We start from the raw sequence: 25,448 nt of genomic DNA on the forward strand, positions 1-25,448 counted from the left end.
CATTGTGTCCGTCCTTTCTCTGGTGCTGTATGCTCAGCACATCTGCATGATGGACCCTTTCGTTCCATAGCAGAAGGCTGCGAGGTCCTGGATGAGGTTCTGCTCTCACCAGAGGATCAAATAGCAGATGAAACCGGGCAATGTTCTGTTTTTGACTCTACCTGCATTTGTCTCATTGGATGTTCCTCCCCTGAGGAGCAGGAAATAACCAAACCCGTTGTCTCCTGTTCACTGTCCTGCCTGTTGCAAGGAGTTTCTCCTCCCATGTGCTTGTGCTGCACCTCATCCCATGCGACCTCTAACAGGAGCTTTTTCTGGAGCCCGAAAAGCCAAGTGGGGCAGCGCAGTGGAGATCTGCCCGCACCGATGGCCTGTAGCCCACCAGCATGATGGCCAAGGTGCATTTTTGGAGGTCCCAAGAGGTGGAAAAGGGGTTAGTGTTGTCCCTTGGGTGATGGTGGCCCCTGCTACAGGGACAGAGCACTGTCTCCCAGGACCCTGTCTCCCAGGGACAGCTGCACTTTGGGCAGGTTTGTGGCAGTTTTCTCTTATTTGATGAGCACCCCTCACTGTGAGAGAAGTCCGGCCTTCCCCGAGCCACAGGTCGGCACAGTGAGCTGCCTGGTCCCCCCACTGCTTTACCGCGTGGGAGGAGACTTGGTCTGTCTACGCCTTTTTTTTTTTACATCCTGAAGCTTAGATGCAACCAGAAAATCAGGGTTTTTTAATAAAAAAGATGGCATAAACGTAAAAGATGCAAGTGTCAGGTTTACATTTATCCTTATAAGGCACATCGGCAGTAGATGTGCGTTTTGCTAGGCTTGTTTATTAAAGTGTTCTGCACGGCAAAGGAAGTATCTCCAGTGTTATTTTCAGGCTCGGTGAACTCCAGAATGTATTTGTGAGTTTTCCAGTTGCGATGACATCGGTGTGGAAACGCGAGGAAGGGGACTGGGCGACAGCAGGCGGCTTTCCTGCCACCGCTAATTTACTGTCTTTCTAAGAACCAAATCCCCAACACTTGGAGTATTAACATCATTTCAGCTCTTAAGTAAAACTAAAGAAGTCTTTTCATCTTTCCATTGAGTGGCGGGCTCCTTAAGTAGATCACAAGCTTTATGCTGCTTTGTCTGAGCGAGGAGGAAAACTTTAATTGTTCCCATCTTCTAGCGCAGGTATTGATTAATAAAATGTATTAGCAAAGATCTTGGCCTACTTTTTGCACCATCAAACAAGTACTTAATGACTGTATTACTATGAAAATGGCATCGCTTTAAAGCATTGGATTTGAGCCCCTTTGTACTTTGCTTTCATTTGATTTTTTTTTTCTTATCCCATTATGAACAATAAAGTTTCTCCCAATACTTTAATATTACCCAGCGGAAGGGAGAGGAGCTGGTGAGTAGCTCTTAGCTGAGGGTACCAAAGCGAGCCAAGCTGGGAGCCGCGGGGAGGCTCTCTGCAAGTGCAAACTGGTCAGCGAGCAAATGGTAGATGGTAAAGCCGGATAATTTACTCTAATTTAGCATTTGGTGGGTAGGAATATTAATATGACTCACATGCTAAGTTGGAGAAGGCGTGTTTATGAGGAACATAACTAATAGGTCTGTGTAAGATGAAGAGTGCTGCCTCCCACCTCATTTAATCGGTTGTCCTCCTTTGGGTCCCGTTTGTAGAATCTCACTTATTTTACATCCCTTTGCAGCTTTGTAGCTGCTTCCCAGCCTCCTCCTCCCGCCCGCGTCCCTGTGCTCGCCACGTGTGTCACACATCACACATAACGCGCCCATATTTTGCGCACTTGCTGAGTGGCAAATCCATGTGAGTTGGACCAATTTCCCCCTTAGTGTTAGGGCCCCATAACGCTCCCATTTTTTAAACACATCTTCTCATATTGTAGCTGGGAGGTCTTGGAATTCCTTCCATTTTACAGCCTCAAAATGCACCTTGACTCAGTCTTGGTAAACCACTCCTGTTTGCGCCTTGCCAGGCCACAGTGTCATACTAAACACTTCCAGTTTAGAGCACGTTGAGCATTAATACAGAATTTTTAGGACCTGACAACAATTTGATGCTTTTACCCAGCCTGTCTTTGCCCATCCCTGCTAACTTCTTCCGTCCAGGCTGGCTGTCAAACCTCGGGGGGCTTATGGTGACTGGAACAACAACACGTTTCTTGCTGCAAAAGAAGTATTATTGCAGAACACTTCATAATCTGTAAATTTGGAATTAAGGCCCAAGGTTTTATAGTACTAGTACTGGGAAGTCCCATGTCTGTAACTAAAAAAACCACCATGGTGACAATAACACTTGGATTTTATGCAACGCTTTTATAGCCAGTGCTGAAAATTGAGGCGTAGAGAAGTGAAATTAGAGTCCAACTGCCTTCCACACCAGGGAAAACCTGAAAATACACCCACAGCTGACTCGGAGGCTGCAGCTGCTGGGCCAGACTCATCCCTTCAGTAAAACGTGTGCCAGTCCACCTGTGCAGACACGTCGGTCTGCGGCTCTGCTGCTTGGGTGCCACAGTGAGAAGCACGGTCGCGTCGCTTAAAAATAGCCAGAAAAGGACCCTTAGTCCTTTCTTGCCTTGTTCCCTTCACATTCACAAATGTTCATCTCCGTCTCTCCTTTTTTTTTCCATCCTTCCTAGGGGCGATGACTGACAGATTAATATATGTCTAGCTACGTGTCTTAGAAATCAAAAGGAAGGTGCTGTCAGAATCGCTTGTCAGAAAATGAGATTAGGCACACTTGTCATTTGCTGAGGATTGCAGTCTTTCAGAGATAAGGTTGCATTTAATGAGTGTAAAAAGCCTCCTTGTGAAAAAGGGGGTGGTGCAGGAGAGGGAGAATGATTATTTTTCTGGTGTCAGCTGAGTGCTTTATCATCTCCCTCGATGCGCTGGCACCCTGGCAGGCGCTGATAATGGCTGCTGGGGCTATTGCACCTCTTCAGCTGCTCGGCAGCTTCAAAAGTGATGACTTGTTACCTGCTTTTAAACTCTTCTTGGATGTCGAAACCCACCATCCTAAGGGAAAGGAGCAAAAGCACGTATAGTGTGTTTTAAAGAAAGACCTGTGAAAACACACAGCACAAAGGGAATGTGCTAAATGTATAGCCACTTTCCCCGGCAAACTATAAAGAATACTCAGCGGGTTTCAGTGAAATATGGAACTTGTCTGACAAGTGAAGGATAACTAATGAGAAACAGAGCTGGATCCCACTGAAACCAATTGTGTTTTGTTATGGAAAATATTTATCAAGCTTTTTTTTTCATTTGTTGGTTCTCCTAACAGTGCCATAATAACTCCTCTTATGTATGTTATTCAGTTTCTCTCATATACATCTCGGTTATTTAAATGTGCAGCGGGGTGGGGGTTTTTTTGGTTATCAATTGGATGTTGTCATATTGTGCATGAATATTTTAGGGGAATGTTTCATTCATCAAAGTAATGGTCATTCTTTTGCCAAGTTAATGTCTTTGCACTGTTTAGAAGCTGGCTAAACGTACAGATTTATTGTTCATAATGTACTATCTAAATATGAGATGACAGTCAAAAATGGAATTTATCTCTTCAGCAGAAGAGACCCAACATTAGCTGCACGTTTCTGCAGTAGCATTGCTTTACTTGGCAAACCTCTTTGAAAATTATCCTTGGAAGAAGAGATTTCTGTCCTATATTCTCCTCATCAAATGACTTGTGATTTTCATTATTTTGCTTGAATGTTAGAAAATGAAAGAAATTACTTGATTGGCTTATGGTGCTGATTCAGCATTTTCTGGACTAAAAATGACCAGAACGACAGAATGGGATTACGGCACGCAATAATGGATGCTTTATTCAGCGATAAGAAAGTCTCTTCTTCTGACTGAGAAGAAGAGAATGGCAAATATTTCTCTCTCATTAGTTGATTCAGTACCCAGATATTGACAGACAAAGTAATTTGAAATACTACGTCAGTTGCAGAACCTGCTAGCAGGCAGAAATTAGGGGAGGATAATGGCCACAGCTGAGAAGCGGTGCAGCTATGAAGTGCACTCACAGGAGTGCTAGTGGATGGGGAAGAGTTCCTATTGTATCTTCTTACTCAAGGGATAGGATCTTACAAACAGTCCCTGTTACACCGGAGCGCAGGTAGCAGCTCAAGAGCCCAGTGAGGTCTCTAGGAGCTAAACCATGTTCCGTCATATATTTAGTAATTCAGAATTCAAACCACAGGAAGGTATCCGGAAGAAGAGATAAAATGCATGTATTTTCTGGTTGAAAAGTAATAGTCAGTTTGTGGATTCTCACTCTTCACGGTTGGCAGAGGGAAGGGAAGACGACTGTGGTGTTCACCCCAAAGATTTCGCGCTGTTTGGAGAAGGCTCGGGGAGAAATGGCTTCATACTTGTAGGACAGCAGTATAGTGCAGCAAAGGGGTTCAGAAATTATCAAAACCTCCTCCAGATGTGCAAAACTGGCCCGAATTCTGTCCTCAGAAGCAGTGGAAACCACTTAGTATTTTATAGGATGAGGCCCACAAGGATAGGGAATAGAGAGCAGCCCTATTGTTCCCTGAGCCCCACTTTTTATCTTTGTTTCCATTTGAAACCAAAATCATAAAACTGCCTGCAGAGCAGTTGCCTTGCTGTTCCTCTAAATGAGAATTCCAGCTTTTATGCTAATTCAGTTTCAGGTTTCTTTGAACCTGCAGTTTATGGGCCTCTGCTTAAAACTGCAATCTGTTCTGCATAAAAGAAAGGATTACAAAGTGCTTTAGTTTTGCAAATGCTGCAGAAAAATAAAAATAATAAAAAAAGTTGCACTGTCATTAATACGCTCTGGCGGAAGTTTTCTGCTTTGTCAAATGAAAAGCTGTGCTTGCATTGAGAACGTACCCAGTGATGTTCCATAGCCCCAGCACTTCTGTTTCCTTCTAAAAGGAGCCGATGCTGCACGCACACCCAGGCCCACAGCCCGGCCTTGCCACCATTTACTGTTACTACATCTGTTGCTACTTCTTCTGGCATAAACCAGCAGTGATTTTGTTGTTGTTTAGGTCACACTCAAGAACAGGTCCTTTCTTGAACCTCTTTAAAGCATTAGAGTTTTAAGTACTTTCTGGGCGGGACGTTATGCCATGGCTTGCTGTTCAAAGTCATAAAACTCTGCTGATAGCTCCATAAATTATTTTCTTAGGGAAAAGAGTCTGCATCTCTTCTCCAGAAATGGGCAAAATTATGTATGTTTTCAAAGTGTTATGGGAGACTTTATAAGACATCGTAATCACGCTCCGAACTCAGACACCGCTGTGTCTTCTGGAAAGATTAGCAACTTAATGGAAACATAAATGTTTCCAGTCTTCCACAGAATACCAAAGAATTGGAACCTGCAGTTTTCACATTGCCAGGAAAAAGCTGCAGAACCTTCCAGGTGAGGTGAGGTTTGCCATCAATAATTTAATCCAATATAATCTGCTGTAATTTCAATATTCGTTTCCTCCTTGTGCCAGAGATGGGTAATTCTTCTTTGGAATTACTCTCTGACTTGGAAACAAATGCCTGCTTCTCTGCTGGCTGTCTAGGCGGCTTTAGGTCATTTTCATAAAATGCTTGGATCCGAAAACCTCTTTCAGAGAGTGAGAGATCTTGAAATCACTTTTGATCCAAGTTCAGCGCACTTCATTTGGCTGTTGTTGTGGCAGAAACAAATGTCGACGCTGACAGAGACCACAGACAGATGAAAACATTCTGGCAAGGTCCCACATAGATAAGAGACAGAAGGTTTCAAAAACCTATCCAGGCATATCCTAAACCACAGGAAAGTGTTGCTGTCAAGAGAGAGGGAAGCTCGATCCAAAGGCCATTGAAATCATTAGGAGACAGAGCTGCTTTTTGGGGGTTTTTTTTCTTTGATTTAATTTGGCTTTGGGTGAATTCCTAAACTCCAAACTTCTCATTTGGAATTATAAAACGCATTTCGTGCATGTATAATGTTCCAGTAGGAAAACAGAGGTCCTCTACTTATCTCTAAGGCACGAATAATGAACATAATGAGGCCCACAGCCCTGCCAATAAGCCTTAACAGCCCTAGGGAGATGGGTAGGTAAATGCATTTCTGATTTTGTGTATGCTGAGATTTCAGGTGTGGCGTGTGGTTAACGCTTGAAAAATCCAGTGCAGACAAGTCTGCAGTTTAATCCAGGCTAAATTTATCAAATTAAAGTCTTTTGAGGAGCCTAGGCTTTAATTAGACCTGTTCTTACCATGCTGAGATGTGGAAAGTCTTGACCAAAGTGCTCATAGAATAGATGAGCTGCCACACCTAAATGTTATGCATTTAATTCTTTGTCCAGGTACAGCCTCGCTGTCCGTGCCGCCCCCGACTCCTCCGGTTCTTGTGCAGAGAACACTGTGCCATTTTAATGCCTTTGTTTTTGTTTTCCTTGGTGAAGACTGAGAAGTGCACTCAAGCCATCCATTTCTTTGGCTGAGCTCATGAAATAGCTGATGGGCTGCGATGGCTCTTGGCCACTCTCCACTGTTTATTCTAGAAACCAGACGTGAAGCCATCTATGTTGGGTTTCTAGAGGAGGAGATGGAAACCACCTCTCTGACAGCACAGTGTGATTCTTTTGCAATATGTATTTATTAGGAGATGCAGAAACCTGTGAAATTCTAACAGCCAAAGTCCATGCTCAGATGTGTTATAGACATCCAGGGATGACCCTGCTAAGGTGGGCAGCTTTGAAGAGCTCTTATTTCCATTGCTGTAACCAGCATCTGAAGTTGGCCACGATTTGTCACAGTTTTACCAAAGTCTTCTCTGTCCTGATGAGACACGTAGCAAAAGCACTGTAGTGTTCACAGCCGTGGGCTGAATTGGGGGCTGTAGTGGATGTGTTTGCCTCCTGCTTATCATTGTCATTCCCGTCATGTGGCTGTCCCAGTGGAAACCGCGGCAGTCAATGCAGCTGTACCTCAAATATGAATTTTGGAAAAGCCAGGCTGTAATGCTGAGGAGGAAGACTGTTCTTAAATGGGTCATACAGTGATGGAATAAGGAATGAGTGAGAAATATTTGCATAAAAGGCTGTAGTTCTACATGAGTAATTGGTAGGAAGGTTTCCCAGGGGGTTTTTCCCTAAGCAGAGCGTTACTCCTTGTGTGGACAGTTCAGAACCCCTGTCCCGCTGGGCTGTTTGCTGCGGGCAGGGCCTGGAGCCGCTGCCCTGGTGGGTGGGTGGCTGCACCAGGTCCCTGTGCCCACCTCAGTCACTCTTCATACCCTCCATGCCCTGTCCCCACGGCGAGCTCAGAGCTGGCCCAGGACATGAGCGTGTCTTTTCACTTTCCCCATGGATTTCGGGTGCGTGAAGCTTCTCCTGCCTCCAACCACGCACCTGTAGCTGCTGCTCTGCTTTTCTTTAGGGGCTGGTGTGGGTAGTTCTGTCTGTTCCTTTGGAGAATCACCTCCTCCAGGCTGAGCTTTGCTGCAGGGGTTAAGGCCAGTAGGGTTTGTCAACCCCATTTCTGAGGATTTAGCTTAAATCCGAGTGGAGCCCACTGGAGTTTAATTCCATTAGCCCGTTATTGATTTGAAACCAATTTCAAGATTTCCAATCTTGAAGACGCTCCCTGGGCATGGCCTTGTGAGCCTGTAAGACCTACCTTAGCTCCTCTCCATTTCCCAGGAAACATCTCGTCCAAGCCAATGAGCGTAACTGCCTCTCATCTTCACAGCAGTCTGGTTTATAGAAGACACCATTTGGCTCTTGCTGCCGTGCTGCAGTGAATGATCATTTATATAATAATGTATCTGTGCATTTATTTTCTGCAGTGGCTATTCCTAATGGTGTGCGGTGCTTAAGGAAAGCCTACAGTGACTAAGAGATCCGTTGACAGTAATGTTTGGTGCTTGAACTAGAATCAAGCGAGTCTCTGCAAGCGTAGGAGCCGTGGCCCCAGACCCCTGTGTCTCCAGGAGCTACAACAACTTTACCAACAGTTGGAAGTCTCTGTGTGGGCCACCCTGTCGGGAATTTAAAAAAAAGTTTAAAAAATGGATGCTTTCAGTCGTGTCGCCTCCCGCGGAGCTTTAGCGACTGACACTCCGATCTCCGGGGACTGGGGGCCGGCTCCGCGGCCGCGAACGGGTCCCCCCCCAACCCCGCGGAGCGGCCCCGCCGCCGTGGGCCGAGGCACCGCCGGTCTGGCCGAGCCGCGGCGCGGGGAACCCGCCTCCCGCGGAGGCTCCCCCGGCCCCCCCGCGGAGCGGAGCCGGGCTCGGCGGAGCTGGGCGGGGCGGGGCGGGCGGGGAGAGGGCGGAGCTGGCGGCGTTGGCCGGGTGGGAAGCGGCTCTCGGAGCGCCGCGCAGTGCGGAGCGCCCGGGCGGCAGCGAGGGGTCTGGCCGGCGAGCCCGCAGCCGGGCCGGGTGGAGCAGCGCGGAGCGGAGCGGCCGCCCCCCTGGGGATTACAGGCTTGCGAGGTTGTTTGGACGGGGCCAGAGGAAGTGGGACCGGGCCGCTGGCTCTCCCCGATGGAATTCACCTGAGCGCGGCTGCAGCGAGCCCTGGACGGCGGGAGGGACAGTGCTCCGGCGGGAGCCCGCTTTGTCTCCGGAGAGGACGGGCATGACTTTTTAAAAAAAAAACCAAAAAAAAAACAAAAAAAATCACCCCTCAAAAAACCTAAAAAGCAGAAGAAAAAAATAAAAAGCCGCCCGAAGGAAGGGACGCGCTGCCCGCTGCAGCTGGAACCCGCGGAGGGAGGCGCGTTGGCAGGAGGGGCCGCACCGCCCCGGACCCGGAGTTGCCGCCGCGGAGCCGCTGCCCCTGGCTCGCCGCTGCCGCCGCACATGGTTTTCTTTGTCCTGCTGCTGCTTTATTAGCGCTTCGCGGCCGCCGCTCTCCCCACGCCCGCTCGCACACACGCACACCCCTCTCTCTTTTTCTCTCCTCCCAGGGAACCATCTTGTGGGGAGCGGGGAGGGGGGGCTCGGCTGCCCGGGAAGGATGTCCGCCGGGCGGCCTGCGCGCTCGGTCCTCGGAGTTGTTCCCGAAAGGATTAGTTGGGCTTTGGCTGCGGGACTTTGAGAGCCGCGCTGGATCGGAGTTTCCCGGCGCTACCGCGCACACACACGCACCTCCCGCACCGCCATGAGCCCCGGGCTGGCAGCCGCGCTCAACCCCCGGCGAGCAGGTAAAGCCGCTTCCTCCGGCGGGGCTGGGCGGGGGCGCGGGGCCCGGCTCGGGGTCCCCCCGGCGGCGGGAGCTCGGGGCGCCGAGCCCGGGCACCCCGGGACGGGCGGAGCGGGGCGGCCGAGCCCGCGCAGCTTCCGCGGAGCGCGGGCAGGTGCGCGGTGGCCGGGACTGGTGTGAATGCTCCGGCGGGGCCGTGCCAAGAATGAGTCAAGCCGCGCTGTCTGGACAGGAAATATTTTAGTCATACATCCACTTGAAAGACAGTACATTCCTTGAGAAGGGAAAAATACTCTTTAGGTAATTTTTTCCTTTTTAAGCCTAAGGATTGCGGACTTGTTTCATTTCGTGTTGAAAAGGATTAAGCTGGGCTTGGTAACAAGGGGATTTATAAAGGAAAAGGGCCGAAGTGCAAGGAGGGGAACTGTTTGGAGTCAGCTCCGGCTCTGTTCCTCGCACCGACTCCCGAGGCTGTTCGGACGTGGAGCACCCGGGATGGATCCCCGTGATTCCTTAAAATGTAACATATCCAACGGAGAGTGTATTTTCATCAGCTGCTCAAGTAAGACCTGGAAATTATTAGGATAAAAGGGGAACGAAGAGCCGGTTTTGTCACGATAAAGGGGAGTGAAGAGTCAGTTTTGTCTCGGGTAAAAGGACAGCCAGGCTCCTCTCCGTTCCTTAAACATCAAGGTTTGAGCACATTGCCTTCGAGCACCAATCGCGGAAATAAAGGCACTTTGTTGTCTGCCGAGATTCCTGTCAGTACAGAGGGGGTTTAGGTCAGCACTGCTAAGGCATTGCGTTTCATCCTTCTGCACTAGTGCTGAGTTGTTGGGCTTTTTGTAATTAATTTGGCTTTTTGTTCCTTTACTGTTGTTGCGTGATTTGACTACCTAACTATGAAAAATGATAGTTGAATAGAAATTGATACAGTATCTGCTGACAGAGATTTTGTTCACTGCTGTTAATGGTCATGCATTACCCTAATTACGGTTTTATATTTAAAACCAAATTTTAAAGTAAAGAAATAGGCAGTTAAAGTTCCATCGCACGGCTCAAGCTGGTGAAATGGGTTGTTTTTATGATAACCCAAGTTGCTTTTCCATTCAGTAGCGTGTGGTCAGTAGTGCAAAATGAGATGCACTCGGACAAGCTTTGTCTTTATAAAAATATTCCTCTTTTAGATGCACATTGTACTGATAATCATCCCCCAGCTTGTTCTCAGGCTGGGTGTATTGTGCACCTCGGTGTGTCCAAGAAGTGCCACTTCCACATTTCACAACAGCGTTTCCGACCGGTTTATGCCTTAGCACAGAAAAATATTTTGCCTGAAAAACCGTAGCTTAAAAACAGTCTGTTGGTTTGCGTTTGCATTAGAGCAAACTTCTTAAAACAAAAACGCTTTCCTCTTTCTACTGTTTGGAAAAAATGAAGCGAATAGGAAGCTACAGCTTCCCTGAGCTGTTTCAAAATGAAACAGTAAAATGAAGTAATAGCTGGAACTGTAAGAAGTTTGGGTTTTACTATTGGATTTTCTTTCTAAAGAGAAAGAATGGTTCGGGGAGTTTTGACTGCTGAGAGAAGATGCATTTAAAAAGACAACAACAGCCAAAATTCACTGGAAAAGGTCATTATTTTTAATCAGAGAGCAGGCTGATTGGCAAGGTTAGCAAAGCATTGAGCATCTCTTAATTTGTTGGACTAATATTGGACTGCTCTTTAAAGCACATGTCCTTCTTGATCTCTTCAATTTGTGCATTATTCACATATTTTCATTAATTTAGAGAAAGTCATCACTGAATAATAAATCCATCATTGGGTAATAAATCCAGTGTTTACAAGGTATTTAATTGAGAAGAAATACACCAGCCCAGCTTTTATAGAAGCCAACAGTAATCTAGTAAAATCTGTCTAGAACTCTGCAAATGAGTAAAGCTATTTTTAATAATTAATCATAGAAGTCTTGTATGTTGTCAACTTGAGGGCAGACAAATTCTTTCAGTGTATTGCTGCACTATGATGTGCAATCTGAACTGCATTGACTTATTTATCGGCGATTTCACACCTAAGTTTTTAGCGCAGTCGAGATATCTAATATATGTTGCTCGTGTGATGGTCTTCATCTGGTTTTGAATTCAGAAATCCCTTCCTTTTAGCAAAAACGCCACAGCCTGCTTTCCTAATAGTGTTTTTAATTATTTCTCCTGAATGCAGTGAGAAAACAGCTCCTAGGAGAAGACTGAAATCTTTCTCAAGTGTTGCGTTTCCCCGTGTTTGCGATATTTTGTTACTGAGCACATTTCTGCCGACATCTTTTCGCAAATCTCTCTTGGTGGGGTTGGATCCAAGACCCAGCTCAGAATTGCACAGCTCTGTGCTTTGTGAATGTGGAGGCGGTGTAAGTTGAGGCTTTAGATGTACGGCTGTGTGTTATGTGTGCGTGTGTGCGCAAACACAGCTGGACACAGATGCACAAACTTAATGCTTTCTGCTTTGGGGCTCAGGATGTTTGTAAAATTAGCATTTGCAGTGTTGTCTTCCCCGGTCTGGTTTCTTGCCATGATAGCTTCTGAAAGGGTGAGCTCGTTGGTTTTGTGTGAAACTTAAATAAGGCTTTTTAATAATAGGTAGAAAGATTAACCAGCGTACTTGTGTCCAAACAGCAGGAGTACATGAGGTACTGACACAATATTAGGAGGGAAAAACCTCCCACGGATAAAGGTGGCTGATGAAAAATAAAATGGGTTATTGGTTTATACAGAGCGTGGTGTCCAGAATCAGTTATTTTGACGAAGGCAAATCTTATGTGGGAATAAATGCTAATACTAAATATTAACATGCTCTTTCTTGTTCAAAGAGTATGTAACAGCAATTTATAAAATTATCTAAGTTATCAACACTGCTTTAAAGATGGCAAAAATCCAATGGTTGACACAGTAGGGGGTGTCCAAAAATTCTTTAAAAATTAATTAAGAAATCCGCAGTTCTGCAGATTCCCAAAACTGTACTGTCTGGTTCAGTCCTGACTCTTCTCCACTGCAAAATCAATGTCAGAATATATTGGATAACTACAGTACAAATATATAGTTTCTGTGCAGCTACTATGTTGAATAAAAACCCCACTTCTTTCTTTATTAAATAGAATCTTTCCCAATAAATATCTGCACTGCAGGGCGGTGAAGCACAGCCACACAGCACCACCTTATGGACACTTCTTCCGAGGCCGCAGCTTCCATGAGCTCTCTTGGTTTTGTCACCTGATTTGTTTCTCTAAAATATACATACATATGTGTGTGTATAAATACACCGCCGTGCCTTTTGAAATCTATCACTTGCAGAAAATGTAACATATTTTTTTTTATTGGTCTTTCAGGCATCTGATGCCAGCTCTGAAAAACTGTTCAACGCTGTTACAAATAAAGGTAAGACTGCAATTCACATCACAAACATATTTTTTTTCCCCGCACATTTCTTTTCATGGCAATTTCAATGGGAGATGAAATGTAACTTGTCTCGCAGAAATGTCGCAATCAGCTTGTTAGTGCTTTTTATGTTTCTCTCGGTTTCAGACATGTTCTGTATGCTTGGTAATTGCTTTGCTTAAGCAATATAAAATAAAGGCTTTAAATAATGCATTGCCTGCCAGGTCAGAATTAATTTAAATAACAATATTAGGGAATAGTTTATTTTACAAATGGCTTTAATTTAAGCTCATTTAAATAACTGTAAGAGTTTTCAAAATGTTTTAACTTGATTGTTACTCATCAGCTACATGATAGACGTGGAATTATGAATAGCCAATTTGCACTGCTGACAGTAATAACCAGCCAACGTTTAGTATTCACAGGATAATAGTCATAAACCATGGCTTACTGTGCTGTGTGCTTTCTGTGGAGTTAATAAATGATATAGAGGGCCACATTTAAATATTCAGTATCCCATTAATTTCTTCCAAACAGCAATCCGAAGAGAGAGTGGCTAATGATATAACAGTACATTAAGGGAAAACTTACCCTAAATCAGTGCCAGCGAGCTGCTGTGCAGAGCTGGTCCTGAAGCAGCATTATTAGAAAGGCTGTAGGCTTTGAGGATATTTTTTTATTTTTAATTCTTATTTTTTGTTTGGTTTGTGTTTTTGTGAGTAGGGTCGAGGGAGCAGCTCCAGGGATGAGTTGCACCGATGGGTATAATTCAAACCCTTTAAAATACGTCTGTTTTTCATCCCCACTGCCCTGCTTCTTAATGGCAGTGCATGATAGCTGCGTAGTAAAAGGGTGTGCTTCTAGCTGGAAATCCATGGTACTTCAACTTACTGATTTATTTGGGGACATTTAAGTTTGCATTAAGAGAGGCAGATTTGATTAGTGTGAAGTCTAGGTCTTTTATGTTGACCGGGTGTGGATTTGCTCAGTGTTTGCCCTGTGTGCTTCTCACCGCATTTGGGTTTGTTAGTGCAGTGGGTCATTCTGGGCTTTTTCTGTGTCTTTTAATTCCATGAAGCTGTGGTGGTTGAACTGCGGACGGTACGTGACCCTGTTACATTTGGGATTGCTGTGCTGATACACCGTTGCTTATGAAGTCTTTTGCTGCATATTGAGTTATACCTATATTTAATTGCATTGCGGATCTATATTCCTGTTTTTCATGTATTGGAAGTACAGTCTGGATGGAATATTTCTGTGGTCCAACTAGGTTATCTCACTTAGTAAACTGATAAATCCTTTATGTTTAATTGCATTTACAGTTTCCCCTCCATAGGCCGTGAGTAGGTGGCACCGCCAAGTAGAAAGGAAGAGTTGTGTGTTTGGAGTGACCCGAGGGCCCCAAACTACATGTGACTGCATCTTTATTTTGCTAATTCACTGTAAAAAGCTTTGGCATTTGAGCAGCCCTTTCTTGGGGCTGGGCCAGGGGAGGAGAAGCCGGGGAAGAGCCCACATTCCTGGCCAGGCCTGTAACCAGGGTGAGGGGCTCTTCCCGGCCATGGACGCAGAGTAGGCCCCTCTTCCTCTTCCTTTCCCTTCTTCTTTTTTTTTTTAAATTTAAACACATTTCCCACATTCTTATTTGTGTTTACTTACCGAGCTTGATTCGTGGCATCTATTTGGCTGTGAATGCCCATGCTTGACAGGGAGCCTTTTCTTCTGAGGTACTTTTCTTTGGTGATTTAGTTCCCTTGAAAGGATTAGGCTTTCTTTGTGTAGCCTAAAATCAACATGGGCTTTTCGAAGCTTTGCTTGGGAAACCGTACACAAATAAGCTTTTTAGTCGATGGTAGATTATTCCTTTGCCCCTTATTTCCATCAAAATGGCGTCTTTCTTTTCTCCTCCTGAGTTTCCCCTTAAAGCCATATGCTAATTCCTGTTGGTAACATGAATGACAAGGGAAGAATCAATGCAAATCCAGGTGCGGCCAAACTAGGCTGACTGGTATTTTCTTTTTTATTTCCCTTTTTTTTTCTTTTTTCTTTTTTTTTCGCACTGGGAGAAAGAGATTAAGAGGAAAGAGGGTGGAAAAAGCATAGGGGACAGTTTTGTTAAAGGGATTAGCATTCAAACTGCTAAATATCAGGAAAAGAGCCTCAAAAAAGATCCCCTGTTTGGAGATAATGTCAATAATTGCTTGCAGCCAGGTGCAGCGGGGCTGGCGGTGCTTGGGAGGCTGTTGCCTTCTCTAAGTGTCTGCCCTGGGGAGGGCTGGCGACTGTCAGCTTGATGTGTTCCAAGTTCAAGTTCTCTCTCTGCAACTCAGTCTGTTTGCTTCCAAGCCAGTTCTTCCCCTCTGTGTTGTCCGTGGCTGCTTTTGCCAAAAGCAATAAAAGTCACTTGTAAGAAAGGTCAGATTTGCATGGGGTAAATCATCATGAAACCTTCAAAGCGGCTGGTCCAGGCTGGGCAGGCTGACAAGTGTACGTCCCTCTGTGTGCAGAGCCAGGCCTCTCAGATGTCCGTGGCTCGTATAGGCTTCGCTTTTTCCTTGCCACTTTTATTTTGCAGAATTATTTATAGCTGAGACAGCAGGAAGTACAGATGTATTTACAAAACAGAAATCCTGAAACGTTTTAGACCTTGTAAATACATTTTGTCCCCTTTCTGTCACTTAGTTGTGGACTTCAAGACTGACGGTGAGGTCAGGTTTAAGGTGTGATGGATTAACATGGATGTATAAGGTGGAACAGTCCCTTCCTCAGAAATATTAATAATTAAAAAATCTGTAGCAAAGTGAAATTCTCCCCTCAAGCCTCCGTTGAAGAAGTGGTAGAACCCCTTGAGGAGAAGTCTCTCAACTTCCATTTAGGAGTTGGCCGCCCTTAGAGGTGATGCATCCCTAAATCTAGAAGGGTCCTGTGAGTTTGGGGGGTGGCCCGTAGATGTTGGGGACCCTCAGGGCAGGGGTAGGTGTCATGGCCGAGCGATGCCGCGTTGCAGAGGGCTGTGGGGTTCCGTGTCCCCTCTGTGCTGTCCCTGCTCCCGGAGGTCCCCAGCCCTGCAATGGGTCTGTAGCAGGGCTCGGAATTCGGGAGGGACGTGGCTTGGTCCCCAGGGCAGGAATCGCTGTAGCTGTCGCTGAAATGAGTTGTCCCTGGTTGTGAATTGGAGCTCTGTGATCCGTCGCTTGAGCGGGAATGTTTACCTCATAATGCTTAAAATTGTCTGGGGAATTGATTCCCATGGAAATCCGGGTGGCTGTGTTGGGAGATGAGCACCTAAAAACTCCTGAGGGTCTGAGCCCTTAGTAATACTCGTAAAAGGAGCAGTTGCCGTGTAAATAAATAAATGAGGTGGGCAAGGGATGAGAGAGGAGCACAGCGCATCATCTGCCTGTCTGTCCCCTCCTGTCCTGCTGGTTTGAGATCACTGTTTGTAGTCTTGTAAGTCTTTGAAAGTATATCACTTTTCCTTGCCCTGGGAGAGTGTCAACCTTAGCACCATTAATCCTGGCCCAAGTACAGGCTTTGCTGATGATTTTTCGTAACATGACTTTCCAGCATAATTAAATTCCATTATCTCTTAGTAATTTAAATAGACACATCTGAAGCTGTAGAGCAGGCAGCTCCTACTACTGTGTATTTCATTTATGTGAACTCCCTCCTACGTACCCTTGGAAAACAGCTTTTCCTGGAGGGAGAAATGAGTCCCAAAGTGATGAAGTTTTCATTTGTGCTGTATATTGAAGTTTGCCTTTGATCAGAAACACAATTGGGCTGTTACAGCTTTTCATGTTGAAATTGTTTACAGGATGTTCATGTAAACTTTATGAATTCTTCTGCTTTGTGGCACCACCAGCTGTCAGGGAAATATTTATATTCTCAGCTGGAGGTAGATCAAGGCGTCTGGGTTACTCGTCCTTGCTGGTGGCTGAAATACCAGTCAGATCAAGCCCTGGCTTTTTAGATGGTTCTGCAGCAATATCCTTCCCTAGAAAAACAGGCGTGTTGTTGTTTCTCCCCTCGTCTGTCTGCGGTGAATCATTTCTTGAGGATCTTCTACAACATCTGTTTCTGTAAACAAGCAGGGAGCTGAAGTTGGCAAAGGCGTCTCTGCTGGTCCCATTCACAGGAGATCCTCAGCCGTGGTGAAATGCTCTCAGTAAACCATCCCCACAGCATCTCATGTTAAATATAAGTGGATCTGCTACTATGTAGATGGCACGTGTGCAATATTAACATGGTCATTATGCCAGAGAATGGGCTGCTGCTGCCTGCCTCCTTCCCAAGGGTCTGTAGGAATCTACCCAACATCCTCACTCACTGAGTGTGTGCTCTCAGCATTTTTGGGTGGCTGCTCTCTGCATATGTTTGTTCTCCACACTACCTTGTCTCACCAAAATGCTGCTTCCTCACTTGCTATCAGGGCTCCGGAGCAATCCCAGCGCTGCAGGAAACCCACCCGTTGGCCAGCAAACCCCAGGGACTGCTGAATCATACAACAAGTTCTGCAGATGTCTTTTTTTTCTGCTTGTTACGATGGCTCGCCCTTGCAAAGCAATGCCCTGACAATGGTGTCTCCTTGCCTTTCTGGTGGAGACTTTTCTGGTGGCTTTGGTTCGCTTGGTTTCCCTGGGTTTTGTGGGTTTCAAATGGCTTTTCAATATTTTCCATGTCCAAGTTCAGTGTCTCATTAGTGAGGGACTGAGCACTGGAAAAAGCCTCTGGTTTTGAGGACCCCAGGGTTCTTGTACCTGTGAGTTAAATTAGAAGAACTGGTGCATCACTTCACTCAAACTTCCAAGTCAGGCAGACAAAGAAGTCGATCTATGCCTTGAGATGGTCCTTTGTTCCGATACACAAAAGAGCAAGGCAGTTATTTCTGTGTCGTGAAGGCTTTATCTGAGCAAGGCATTTATCCCGTAACATCCCCTTATGGCTGCATCTCCTGAGCACCAACCACTCCTCCCCATCTGCACGCTTTCCATGTCCCTTCCTTCTTTACGTGCTGCTGGTTTTTGGCTGGGATGCAGCAGTCGGGGGTTGCTGGTGCTGGGAGATACCCCGGCTGCAGGAGGAGGTTGCTGGATAACGCGATGGACCCAGCGTTCCCAGAGGGGCAGGTGAAAGTCAAAGGTTGCCTCTTCCAGAACCTTTCAGATTCTTAAATCCTAACACAACATTACAAAATAGGAGTCTCCCAAGGCTTTGCTGATAATTTTGAAGTTGATATTTCAAAACAAAACCATAAACCAGCCAGCATGGCACAAACACCTTAGGCACTGGCTTTTCCTGAGCAAAATAGCAGGAGGCAGTTGAAGGTTCTGGGCATCCTTGCCCATTTGGGCTGGTATCGAGTACCCTTTGGTGCCAGTTGGTGATCGCGTTCCCCAAGACTTCATTTAAGGCTGTTGCTTTTAGCAAAGTCAAATTGTTCCAGTCTCAGTGAGCAAAATGGCAATATTTACTCACACATAATTGTATCTGTTCTGGAGAGAGCATTTGTTTAATAGATTAACCTATATTTGATTTTCTCAAAACAAGCTTTTATCAGCACTGGGCGGTTAAATAACACGTCGTGGGAATCGGTTCAGAATAAGGTGGAAAAATTGGCCAGAGATAGGAGTGTTTTGATGACAAAGATCTTGACGTGACATACCTGCAGTCACTGGAGTCCACGCTGGGGTCTGGAATGAGGTTTCAGAACCGGAGCGTCCTGCAGACCTGCCGTATCTGGCCTGCCGTTAGTCTCTCCCTTGTGATAAAATGTTGTTTTCTCTGAAAATGTATGTTTATTTAACTAGGTCTCTTTTTGCTTCACAATCTGGATTCCATTCAGTCAGTTACCACTCCAATTAACTAACAATTATTTAACATTAACAGTAATTACAGACACCAGTTAAGCGCCTACAGATGTCAACTGTTAGCTTTGTACCTAATCACTCAATGAAATGGAGAAAGTTCAACAAACATCAATTAGCCAAGCAATTAGTATGAGGTAGGAAAGAGCATGTTATCGTGTGTGAGCTGATTCAATTTATTTTATTTTGTCAGTAAAACACACACAGAGACAAGCAGCAATAAGTTGGAGAGATTAGATAAAGCTGTATTGTTTTGCTGTTTGTACAAGATTTTTCCCCTCCTCTTCTTCCCCTTACATAACTTAAATGTGCTTTGCCAGGCGTTTGTTATCTTATCAAATACATTTCATTTCGATTGGAAGAGCACAGCAATGTCATTTTCAGCAGAGAGGCGAAGACCGTTTATATCAGGTTTACACCAGCCAGTGTGAGCTTTACCCCAGCAGAACTGTGACCTTAGCAAAGCTGCTCCTGCGAGTAGGTTTAACGCACAAGTTAAACCAAGACCTGTGTGAACACCAGTGCACTTACAGTGCTTGTGTGGCTCAGGAGAAAAGAGTAGGAATGGGCCATAAATTAGTTTTACCTTCTGAATGAAGCGGCTGATTTTTAGCCACCACGCAAGGTGTGTTGCAGACCCCTCTTTTAAGGTCTTTTGAAGAGCGCAGAGCTGTGCAGAAAGTGCTCGGTGCGTACGCGGGGTGCCCGGGCTTCCCAAGTACCCAGCTGTTGCACTAACCTGCCCGTTCACCTCCAGAGTCCCTTTTTCTATGGGATCTGATGTCTTCTCACTTGGCACAACTCAACCCCCTTTGCTCAGGCTGTCTCACAACCAGCTACTGTTAATTTAAAGAAAAAAAACCGCACTCCAAAGTATCTCACATCCTACAGTCTTGACACTCTGGATGTCAGTAGGAGTTTCACAGGCACATCTATGTGAATTGTGTTGTGGGTTTTTTTAATAGTCTTCATAGCTGTTTAAAAACTGAAGCAAAGAGGCTTTTTTTCTTCCAGTTCTCAGCTGTCCCCCAAACAAGAATGCCTTTTGCCTTCATCACCGCGCTGACATATCTTAAATGTTTCTCTGCATAAACTGATCCCACAAAGTGAGATATTATTTTATCATGCACACCGCCCACAAAAGCCCATGAAGTTATTTGAATTAGTCATTGTTGTCCAAAGTGCAGGAATCGGAGCGGAGAACCACAGGCAGATCTTGCTTTTGCTTTCCCAAGTCTCAGCTTTTTTCTTTTCTCTAGAAAAGCACAACATGTGAAGAAACGCTCCAGCGTGTAACTTGAGTGCAATAATACTTGTCTGAGCAGGCAGAAAAACTGAAACTGAGCTTCCACGTGAGAGCTACCACGTTCATTCCAGTGACAAAAAAAGACCTTGTGAAGAGCAATAGTTCAGCCTGGGGAATTTTTACCTTTCTTATGGCTCGGTGCAGATTATCCAAAAGAGAAGGCATGGCCGTGTCACGCAGGGACGCCGCTGGTTCTGGAGATCCAGAGAGGTTTGTAAGAGGGCAGTTCCAGTCTCTTGCAGCAGAATAAACAGACCCTAATTTATCCTCCTTGAGGCTTCAGCTCAGTAATGTGCTTTATTGCTTGACTGACTTTAAACACTTGTTAACACCGAGCGTTTACTGAAGTGCTTTGCTGGATGAGCGCCACAGGAGTAAATCCTGACACCCTTGAGACTTTCAGCCACCTGGGCATCACTTATATTTCCTTTCCTTCCTGTCCCCAGTGTTCCTCTGTGACTAAGGGGGGGCTCCTGTCCCCAGTCCCTGTCCCCAGCAGGTCCCTGGTCTCTTGCTGCTGCCGTGGGCTTTGCTTGGGCTCTGTGACCTGTGTGATTTCCCACCAGAAATCCAAACTCAGCGAGAAAGGAGGGATTATTTTGCAGCGGAATTGCCCAAAGTGAAAACTCCAGTGCAGGGGAGGGGGCAGAGGGGCTCCCCCCATCATTGGCACTGACAGGGCTTCACCCCGCCATCACGAACTTGCCCTGGTGTCGTTCCACGCATGCAGTTGTTTGGTGTAACATAAACTGTTTTCCAAGCTAGGCGCGAGTAGCAGGGCTGCCAGGAGCGTGCTGAGAAATGCTTCAAGTAGCGAGAGTGTGTGTGTCTGGAAGGGCCTTGCACAGCGTTCAGCAAGCTGTTTAAAAAAGCCAGTGTAAATGTATACTTAAAAAGTGGCAAACAGAAGAGCAGATAAACCGATTTAAGTGCCTTTTAGAGCTCTTCCTGGCCTTGACTTGTATATGTTAGGAGAGTAAGGCAGGAGATGGGAGGGGGGCTTCCTTCTATACTTATCCAAAATGCACTGCTCTAAAAAAACTCTTGCTGAGCCTTTGACGTAGGCTTACAAAGGGGTGTTCAAAATGGGGTGAGGAAGAATTTCCAAGGCCAAGAGCACAAGACTGTCACCCTGCCGGCCTGCTGGAGCCTGTGTTTGCTGCAGCGGGAGTTCCCTGGCACTTGAAATCCTGAGTTTGGACGAGCTCACAGCTCGCCCTGATCTCACCCGTCTCATTCCTGTGTCCTGTTCACAGCCAGAGGAGCCTCCCAAGCCCCCTGTTACCCTCTCACCCCCGGCTGTTTAAAAGCCAAGCTCAGACTTGAGAGCATGGGCTAAGCCACCATCTTCCTCAGCTCCCTATGGGAACCTCATCACTGGGTTCACGTCGTTCTTTGCGATTCCTTTATGGGTTTTGACAAAATGTTGTGGGGTCAAGAGACGAGGAGGATCTGGAGGACTGGGGGTGTCTGGATTAGCGCTCAGCCCCTGCCAAGGGAGGTGGGGAGGAGCCTGCGGCTTAGGCGATGGTATTTACTAGGATGAGAGGGACAAGGCAGAGCACTGCTGGGCTGCCACAGCCATTTGCTGTCATTTCCAAATATTCCAAGTTAGTGGGCGCTTTCGAAAATTGGAGGCAAAGGAATTTGAGTGGCTTGTAATAGAAAACAGCTGCTGCAGAGTGAGCTGTGTCCCTAGAAAAAATGACTTTGTGAAAATAGGTTTGCTGAGTAATAAAGCCACAAATTAATACTTAGTTCATTTACTAGGTCGTTAGTCCCCTAAGCACTTAAACTTCATTTCTTAAAAGAAACAGCATTTAAAAAATTACAAACAGATGAGCAAAAGCCTCGATTTTACTTTTTCTTGCTGGTTTTTATTGTTGGTTGGTGGTACAGCTGAAGTTTCTGCAGCTTTCAGTGTGATCTTGCTTGGGCGCAGCAAACCTCATCGTAACAACAGCACCATTTTCTTGTGTCCTGTGATAGTAACTGGGTGTTTGGTTGTGGTTTTGTTCTTGTGAGGGTTTTTTGTTTGGTGGTGGGCGTTGTTTTCCTTCTTGCTTGTGTTGCTGAGTTAAATTGAGTATTAAAATCAGACTTTGGCTGGTGTGCAGTGCAGTGCAGGGCTGTCTCTGAGGAGGGGTGAGAGGCTGTGCCTGGAGTACAGCGCCTGTTGTAAATCTCAATCTCTTGTGTAGATCGGCTTCGAAACTTCAAACAACAGCTCTGCTTGGCACCTCAGGGTAGTACAATGAGACTGTTATCATTAAGGGAATTGTTCTCCCAAGGTGGTCCTTAGATTTTCGTTTTGAGGGGCAATTTGATGCTTGAAGCTTTGGTAGATGGAAGGTCTGATAAGGATGCTGAGTTTCTGACACCTCCAGGGGAGAGCCACTTGAATCTTCCCTCTTGCAGGTACATGAGGTACCTAAACTGTTCTCTAGGTGCTCTCGACGCTTGTCCTGGGGTCCGTGCAGGTCTTACTGAGTTGACTGGGAGAAATGGGATGAACTCATGGGCTCTCACCTCACCTCTTCATCAAGACAGACAGAAGAATGATCTTGGCCTTAGTTTTGGTCTTAATTCATTCCTGGAAATTCAGTCTTGGGTTTCTAACTCCCAGTCAAGTGGGTGTTGATTTGAAGGTGAGAGTTTTTTTTACATGGGTTGTAACCCCTTATAACCCAATTCATATTTGAGCAGTCATGTCTGATTGCAGACGGGGGAGCAACTCGTAGAGTACACAGGCAATTGCCTGTAAGTGGCTGGACTGATTAACGTGTGCCTGTGGTGGAGGCTGTGGTGATGCTCTCCATACATTGACAGAGATGTCGTCAGTCATCTGAGGCCAGACCCGCTGGCATTGCCACAACAAACAGCTCCCTGCTGATGACATTTGGTTCAGGCTCCAAGGTAAATCATCATCTTTTGGTAAAAGAGCTTGTGCTTGAGCCTGTAGGAGGTTAAAACAAAACCAAATGCCTCTAAGGATTGAATTGGAAAACTCACGTTAGTTTCTGCGTTGCAAAGGTCACTTTTCTTGTCTTACAGCTTTTATCTATGCTATGGTTGGTTTTCCTTCCTAAAAATTGGCTGTTGGACCCGCTCTAGTGTTTTCCCAGTGGTTTCCCTAGATACACTATGTCCAAGTTAGCAACCTATGAGCTTGTGCTTGAAGGGAGAAGAAACAAGAGGGCTCATCTCCGCTGAATGTGGTGGAGTTACTAGTGCTAATCTTGTACAGTGTTTTGCTATGCACACACCTGCTTAAATATTTTACAAAAATAAGTATCTTCTTACCATGACCCTCTCTAAAAGTTCATTGCCAAATGCTGTCAAGTCATGAGGTGCTATGTGTGTATCCTGTGATACAGACGGGACATGATGGAAGGTTTTTGTAAGATAAAACCCAGTTTGATCAGTCAGACAAGTGTGAATCGCTTCCTACAGTGCATGTAGCGTTGGCCAGCAGGATGGTTTCTGAAGATGACTTTTGCAGAGCCCATCCTGCGAGATGCTGAGTGTGTTTGTGGGTGTGAGCCCAGCGTACTGACTTATCTTTCCATCTGCTTCCGTGTCTGCTCCCTGTCTCTATATGCTGACTCTTACACTATAGGTCATCAGACCATCTTTTGTCCTGGTTGCACAGCCCCTGACACTGTGCAAACCATGGCCAGGGCTTGTGGGAGTCACTGTAATGCAAATAAGTGTTGATAAAAGTCATCTGGCAAGCTGTCACACTCGTCTGGAGAGGGCTGGGGAATATGTGCGTGTGGGACAAGTCTGTACATCTTCTGAATTGATAGATAATTAAGTTTGTTGGCAATCCAGCCTGTAGTAAATTAACACCTTGCTTAAATAGTTAGCTGACAGTTTGAAGTGGGGGGTGGCATTTTAATAGTTAAGCTGGTTTTCTCTGTCTTCACATGCCCTGTCCAACATCTCATCTCATTGAAATAACCTAATTGCTATCCAGCCTTTCAACAGCACATCATCTTAGCACCTTGCTGCCAAGACAGTTATTCACCTAAAGGCCTCATTATGTTTTGCCAGTGTATTGGGGGCCAAAAATAACTTAACAATATCTGCTCGACACCCAGGTCTCTAAATGACAAACAAATAATTGGGTGAAGCGAACGCTGAGCACAGTGCAGCTGACACAGCCCACTGTGTGCAGAGCCCTTAACGACAGCGGCCACCGCTCCTGCTTCGTGTCAGAGCAAATCTTTAGGCAGCAGATAGTGCAGAGACGCGAGGGTGACAGCTTGGGAAACCGCGTGCTGGTTATTGCAGCCGCTAAGGAGGGTTTCTATGGCAGCCTGTGACAAGTCACTGTCATTTTCCTGCAGGTAAATGGCTGACATCTTTGAACAAAGGCTTAACAATAGCATTGGGGGGGAAAAAAAAGAAACTCATCTGAGTTATCTGAGAGGGTTTGTGGGTGGGCCAGGAAATGATCCATCTTCCCCTTTTAATCTGATATTATAATTAATTTAAAGTTGATTGCTATGAGTGGCTGTGCATACTTAAAAATTAGATTAGCTGGTAAATTGTCTCTAATGATGGTTTTTATTGCTCTGGTAGTTTACACAAAAGCAGTGAATGTGCTTTTCTTTGAGTGTACTAACGCGGCCCGAGAAGGCGGGAGGGCCCGCACCGAGGGTCCCCAAAGCGAGTTCCCCCGGTCCCACAGGTGCCTTTGGGCGGTCACCATCCCGCAGCCCGTGGATGTCCCGCGGTGTCAGCAGGCAGGGGCTGCCCCGTCCCACATCCCAGGGTTGTCACCAGACCCAGAATCATCACCTTGGTGCACCCCGCATCCTGGGAGGATCCGCACCGAGCGCATCAGAGCCCTGCAGCGCGTTCCTGGGGATTAGGTGATGTTACTAATCCCGCGTGACACAGCGTACGTGATAAAATAGAGTGGTTGCGTTAAGAAGCGTGTGACAGATGCAGTAACTTGAATTTTCTTGGAATTGCTCTTTTTCTTAACACTAACGTTACCTTCTCTGTGCACATGAGTGAGTAGCAAATTGGGATTTTCAGCCACATCGATATTCGTGTATGCACAGGTCGTACTGACAGCCAAGCACGGATTTTCCTGCTGAAATGCCTGTACTTGCTTTTTAGGCATAGTCAGCGTTGGTAAATGGATAGTGGGGCAGAGAAGCAGCAGCGTTATGATGTGATTGAACGCGGTTCAGAAAGATGCAAAGGGGGGAACGTCAGTTGTTTTGGCAAAGAACCTGCAGCATTTTTCTGCAGCGTGTTATGATTCTGCTGCTGCCAGAAGTTACAACTAGGAGTGGCCAAAACATTTCAGGCAGTTAAGGAAACTTCAAAGCTTGAAAAAGATCAGCTTAATTTGTAGGTAAAAGTTTGCTTGCGTAATTAACATGTCTGTGTTGTTTATTCTGGTCAATATATATGGATAAAGTAACTTGCAAATGCAAACAAATACAGAAGACAAGGAATATGGTTCCATCTTTAAGGTGATTCTTCAGGAAACAATAAACACACTTTAGCAGTTTTCATGTGGACATGTGGGGTTTGTTTGCCCTCCTTTGGCTCGCTGTGGAACGTGAGCACTGCTCCAAGTCTGTAGTTTATCGCTGGGCATTCATTTTCTCTCTGCAACTTAAACTTTGTCCTTTGTA

At 45.8% G+C, this 25,448-nt stretch overlaps 1 protein-coding gene across 7 annotated transcripts in view; it reads left to right on the forward strand.

Annotated features, from left to right (window-relative positions):
• Positions 1 to 25,448, forward strand: part of AUTS2 (activator of transcription and developmental regulator AUTS2) — a 713,568-nt gene that overhangs the window by 635,183 nt on the left and 52,937 nt on the right. For all 7 annotated transcript variants that reach the window (XM_065852903.2, XM_065852902.2, XM_065852904.2 and 4 more), the window contains one exon: positions 12,567 to 12,615. In XM_065852903.2, coding sequence (XP_065708975.1) covers positions 12,567 to 12,615 — 49 coding nt within the window. The remainder of the gene's footprint in view (positions 1 to 12,566; positions 12,616 to 25,448) is intronic.

The sequence above is a fragment of the Patagioenas fasciata genome, chromosome 19 (genome assembly GCF_037038585.1).
Source record: "Patagioenas fasciata isolate bPatFas1 chromosome 19, bPatFas1.hap1, whole genome shotgun sequence".
In the NCBI taxonomy this organism is placed as follows: Eukaryota; Metazoa; Chordata; class Aves; order Columbiformes; family Columbidae; genus Patagioenas; species Patagioenas fasciata.